General features: G+C 44.1%; 1 protein-coding gene across 1 annotated transcript in view; it reads right to left on the reverse strand.

Annotated features, from left to right (window-relative positions):
* Positions 1-5,719, reverse strand: part of HK1 (hexokinase 1) — a 61,963-nt gene extending 56,244 nt beyond the window's left edge. Inside the window, exons 1-2 of the mRNA XM_077350545.1 lie at positions 5,665-5,719; positions 3,710-3,806 (exon numbers count right to left, since the gene is read on the reverse strand). Of these exons, the coding sequence (XP_077206660.1) occupies positions 3,710-3,763 (54 nt within the window). The 5' untranslated portion in view covers positions 3,764-3,806; positions 5,665-5,719. The remainder of the gene's footprint in view (positions 1-3,709; positions 3,807-5,664) is intronic.
* Positions 5,720-6,000: the final 281 nt, after the last annotated feature.

Genomic DNA, 6,000 nt, shown 5'->3' on the forward strand with positions numbered 1-6,000 from the left:
CTTCCCAAACTTCAAGTGAATTTATTGTGGCAGAAGCGTTTGCAAGTCAGAGCTCATGCCAATTCAAATAATGTATTACAGTCTCCAAGATGGGTCTTTATTTCTCTGTTAAGGGTGATGCTGGTTACCATGAGTCAAGCACCTGGGCTAATGTCCTGATTATTCAGAAACCAAAGCCACATATTGCCTTTTTGTAAAGGTAAAGATAAAGGTATCCCCTGTGCAAGCACCGAGTCATGTCTGACCCTTGGGGTGATGCCGTCTAGCGTTTTCATGACAGACTCAATATGGGGTGGTTTGCCTTCCCCAAAAAGCCTCTTGTGGCGCTGAGTGGCAAGGCAGCGGACATGCAGTCTGAAAGCTTTGCCCATGAGGCTGGGAGTTCAATCCCAGCAGCCGGCTCAAGGTTAACTCAGCCTTCCATCCTTCTGAGGTTGGTAAAATGAGTACCCAGCTTGCTGTTGGGGGGTAAACGGTAATGACTGGGGAAGGCACTGGCAAACCACCCCGTATTGAGTCTGCCATGAAAATACTAGAAGGCGTCACCCCAAGGGTCAGGCATGACTCGGTGCTTGCACTGGGGGATACCTTTACCTTTGCCTTTTTGTAGGACCAACCAAAATGACACAAAACAGTATGCAAGCTTTTGTGTTCTCTAATTCATTAGGCTGGATGTTTAAAAAGGGGGAAAATATCTAAGGCCCTCTGATCTTAAAGCCTTGTCTGTGAGATTTTAGGTAGTCTTAACTGTTAATTGCTTGTTGATTGTATACTATACAACATGCTGTGGCACTGCTGCTCTAATTCTGTAATCCACTTTGGTTTCATTGGTTGTTTACGTATTATATAACTGTATACTGTTTAGTGTGCTGCTGTAATGCTGAAATCTCGCTTTATTGTATTGTTGATATTATACTGCTGCTATTGCATCATTTTTAATTGCACAATCCACCGTGAATCTCAGTGAGAAAGGCAGACTATATATGGAGGTAAAAAAATACCATTTGCAGAGTCTCAATTTTGCCAGTGATTGGCTGTTTTACAATCCTTCATTTGCATGTTAATTCAAATCAGTATCAATGACAGAATATATTAAAGAAACCTGTAGTGCAGGTTTGTTTTAATTCTGGGAGATCTCTACAACCCCTGCCGGAGGATGGGAACCCTACTTGTGCTTGCTCCATTGACAGCAGGGGTGGCCAAACTGTGGCTCTCCAGATGTCCATGGACTACAATTCCCATGAGCCCCTGCCAGTGCTAGCAGGGGCTCATGAGAATTGTAGTCCATGAACATCTGGAGAGCCACAGTTTGTCCACTCCGATCTACTGCATGACCAGCCAGCTTGGTGGGAGCTCAGGTAGCTGGCTTCTAGCAACAGCTCCTGCCTCTTTCACATAGGGTGGGGGACACCCCACATTTGTGATTCTGAAGCCCAGTATTGCAGAATCTCCAAGGCTCCTGTAGGGATGCCAGTCTCCAGGTGGGCAGAAAATGACCACTTAGAAGGTGGGCTGTATGGCATTACACCCCGCTGAAGTCCCCCCCTTCCCCAAACCCTACCCTCTGCAGGCTCCATCTCCAAAGCCTCCAGGTTTCCTCCAACCCAGAGCTGGCAACGCTACCTCCCACCCCCGATTAAGAGCATGGCTTTATGTATTCCCCCAGTCCAGCCCTTTTCAAAACATGTGACCCGCTGAAGAGTTGTGGAGTATTCAAAAGCTTGCTCATGTTTTTTGTTGTTCCTATTATAAAATAATACGTGGCTTTTATTTTTGGAGTTTGCTTTGACCCAACGCAGTTACTTGTTACCACCCTGCACTGGTTATTGCAATGACTGAAAAGATGCAGACAAGGGAAGTACTTTGGAAAACTGTGGCAGAAGAGCTCAGTCTGTTGATGCCAGTATGCCTTGGAACTCTTAGGATGTTCTGCTGTCTTTGGCTATTTACTTTGGCCAAGTCAGCAGTCTAAAGAACCTGAGCTAGTTAGTGATGATCTCAGAAGTTGTGAGGCCCACCACTTGGCTAGCTGGTCTCTCAGCTCTCCATAGGAGAGTAAGCAGAGCCAGGCTACATGAAAAGGCTGAGTTGTTGCTCAATGTAAAATTAAAGGCAAACATAAATATCACTACATTTTCAGGATTTTCTATCCCCAAAACCTTTATGAGACTGACTCATAAAGTAAAATTTGGTGGGTTTTTTTAAATAAGGGAGAGCATTTAAAAAGTAACCCCCCTGTAGTTTGAAGTGGTATGTTCCATTCTACCATCTCAAAATTCTATCACCTCATCGAGCCACAGGCAGGACAGAGACAGTTCCATACAGCCAGTAACGGCATTTTCAGCTGCCTGGAATGAATCACTTGTAAGTGTGATTATTAATGGGTTGCAGAAAGCAGAAATGAATCATATTTGAGCCACTGTCTGTATGGAGGGGTCCCCCATAAATATAAAGTAAAGATGCATTAAACAAAGAAATCAATGCAAGGATATTTAAATCACTTATTTGTGAGAGATTCCTGTCACTTTTAGACCAATAGACATGCAGAGCTCAACACATGTGCTTATGTAATAGCGCCCTCTAGTGTTCAAGAGATCACTACATTAGGCTGCATTACTTAATTTCATGAAGTTAAAAGGATACTTACATTTAAAGAAGTTCAACAAATTAAGTTTGCATTAGAATAAAGCTTGAGTCCAATGGTACTTTTAAGACCGACAAAGTTTAATTCTGAGGATGCATGTGCAGGAAAGTTTATTACCCAGAATTAAACTGCATTGGTCCTGAAGGTGTCACTGGACTCAAGTTTTGTTCTCTTGATTCAGACCAACACGGCTACTCACCTGAATCTAAGTTTGCATTGACAATGAATATTCCAAGATGGGTTGAGTTGCCTGCTGTGAAAATATGCATGGGTACTCCTCCTAACTGTGTGGTCCCTTCCTAGTGTCCTCTACATTCAGGCAGTTTATTGCCCATAACTAACCACACACACTTTGAAATGAACTCTTTTGATTTCCATAAACTGCTCCTCCATTTCAGATTATCTCTTTACAGTCAGTGTCTGCCTTGATTAATGCTCCTGATTAGGAGACTTAACACCCTCCATGTAGAAAGCCACAGTTTCAGAGAAACGGGTAACCACACATGTAGATTCCCTGCAGGTTAGTACTTTTGTTGCAAGGATACTGTACCCTAGCAAGATGCAGTCCTTCTTCCAGGTAACTTATTCTCTGCTAGTGTGGCTGAGATGTGGAATACACAAAAACACCTTCCTTTCCACTTCCAAACATTATTTCATTTTTTTAAGGCATTGTAATCGCTGCACTTTCAGACTAAAGTGCAGTCACTTGGCTCTGTGACTATGTCTTCCCCAGCAGCAGCAGCAAAGTTTGGTAGAGGACTGCCCATCTAGCCAATTTCTTTTTAAAGCGGCAAACAGCCGCACCTCAATCCCATCATCTGCCTTCCCCAGCCACAATTAGGGGCAGAGGAGCCATGTATTTAAAGGGCATGTGTTGGATTCTCACGCAATATTTAAACATGCTTGCAGCAGAAAGGACCTCAGGCAAACATTAACAATTTCCTGTTATTCTAATGCACAATGGCCTCTGGTTCCAAATGGCATCGTTTCAGATTCCTTCTGTACCGGATGCCAGTGTTTCTTATTCGTTTTTATGGCTATGGGTTATCTGGACTAGCCACCTACTTCAGATGTAGAAGAATCATAGTACGAGTCACCAGGTTCCTCCTCTCTGGCCATATCCGGACTCTCTCTTGCCGCATTACATTATCATTGTGATGGTCTGCAAAGAAGAAGCAAAGAATACAGATGTGGGATCCTCTAACAAATATCTATATAGTCATGTTAAGCAACACCATGCTGACTTGGATTTCCTTATATGGAAATCAATGACTTTTCCCCTCTCATCCTGCTGTCCTTGCTGATTTCCTGTCTCCCAGGAGCAGCATTTGGGGAAACATTTTGGCCTGCAGTGGGAAGAAGAAAGTTGCCTTCTGTCAGTGGATGTACAGATTGGTCAACTATATGTGTTTAAAGACTGTCTGAGGAAGTGTCCATGCACACAAAAGCTCACACCTTGAAAAACTTTGTAGGTCTTAATGGTGCTCCTGGACTCCAACTTTGTTCTGCTCCTTCAGACCAACAAGGCTGCCCACCTGAATCTTTGCAGGTATAAAGAAACTGGACAAACAGCTGTTCTGATGTGAAATAAAGGATGGACAGTTTTTGTTCCTCAAAGTCTCTTGGCATTGGGGGGGGGGGGGTGTTACAGAGATCTGTTTTTGTTGCTGCTCTCTACACCAAATACTTATTACAGGGAATTATTTTTAAAAATATATCAGTGGTATTCATGCTTTCAGAGAGCTGCATTCACAATGAGACCAAAAGAGCCACATAGTTATTGCATACACCACTCCAAACAACATACACACACACACACACACACACAATAACATCAGGGTTTTTTTCTCTTTTTGCTATCAGATGACTTCTGGCAACCCCATGCTTTCAAGGCAAGAGATGTTCAGAGGTAGCTTGCTACTACCAGTCTCTGTGTGAGGGTCCTGGTATCCTTGGAGGTCTCTCTTCCAAATGCTGACCAGGACTGGCCCTGCTTAGCTTCTGAGATCTGACCAGATTGAGCTAGCCTGGCCTATTCAGGTCAGGGAAATATATAATACACTGCTGATATTATTCAATCTAGAACCATACCCTTTTAAATTAGCAGAGCTCCTCTGAGCCATGAAGGTGAGCTTTCCTCCCCAGCATGGAACCACAGCCAGCCCTTGTGCATCTGGCATGAGGGGAAGGGTTTCCCTCTCCGTCTTCTTGCTCCCTCCTCAGCATGAGGCATAGCTGCTCTGGCAAGGGACTGAGATGGCAAAGGGGCCCAGAGGAGAGCAAGATGGCTGAGGAAAAATAGCAGGCCAGGAACCACCAGCCCATGGGGGCTTGCTCATTTCCTGGGTGGCTGCCATGGGCTGGTGGTGTGGCTTTCTCTCCTGTGTTGTCAGCACATTCTCCTCCTGAGAGCTGTTCAAGTGCTGCCATGAGCGTAAGGAGGGTGTGGGAGGATCATTGGAGAGGATGGTCCATTTACTTCCACTGTGGCACAAGGCTAACAGTTTTGAGTGGTTTACAAACTTTGCACCTTATCCGTCCTCCAGAGTTTCAAGGTAGGAACCATCTACCAGCCAGAGGTTCTACCAGGCCCACATTTCTGGAACAGGGAGCAGATGCCACCTTGCAGAACAGTGCTCAGAACTGCAAGTATCATGACAAAGATCCATACATGGCTCCTAAGCCACTGGTGTGTTCCAGTGGACTATAAATTAGGTATGTGTGTGTGCGTGTGAGCGCGGCATGTGAGTATGAGGGAGAATAAGAGACAGAATAATGTGAATGAAAATAAAATAATTAAATCCGCAATTAGAGATGAAACTCTTGGACAACTCCAAGATTAGACAACAGATGGAAACAAAACTACTAGTTTGCAAACATGTTTGAATTGAATGTGTTCACCTCTAATCTCCATGACTGCCAAAGGAAAGGTAGGCCAACCAACCGAAAGCGTAGTCAGCATCACAATTCAACAGATAGCCCCACAGAAAAGGCAAGCTGAACAACCACTAAGTACCTACTTGGCTATACGTTGAGAGAGGAATGATTCTTGCCCAAGGCCCATCCTCACAGACGTTCGATTTGGGTGCATCTGTAAGAGGGAGTCAAGGAAAATCAGCATGAACCAAAGCTTCCGAGACTTAAATAGTTCTCTTTGTGCCATGACTCTCAAAAGTTTCATGGTGTCAACTTCTTTAACAGTATGGAGCAACCTTGACGGAGCAAAATATCACACTGTAGAACGTTTCTAACCCTTTCTGTCTCTGGCACAGCCCTAACGAAAGAGCAAAAATATTTATCTGATAACAACGTTACTTACTGCTTTCTCCATCTCCTTTGCTGAATGAAAACCTCTT

The sequence above is a fragment of the Paroedura picta genome, chromosome 8 (assembly GCF_049243985.1).
Source record: "Paroedura picta isolate Pp20150507F chromosome 8, Ppicta_v3.0, whole genome shotgun sequence".
Taxonomy (NCBI): Eukaryota; Metazoa; Chordata; class Lepidosauria; order Squamata; family Gekkonidae; genus Paroedura; species Paroedura picta.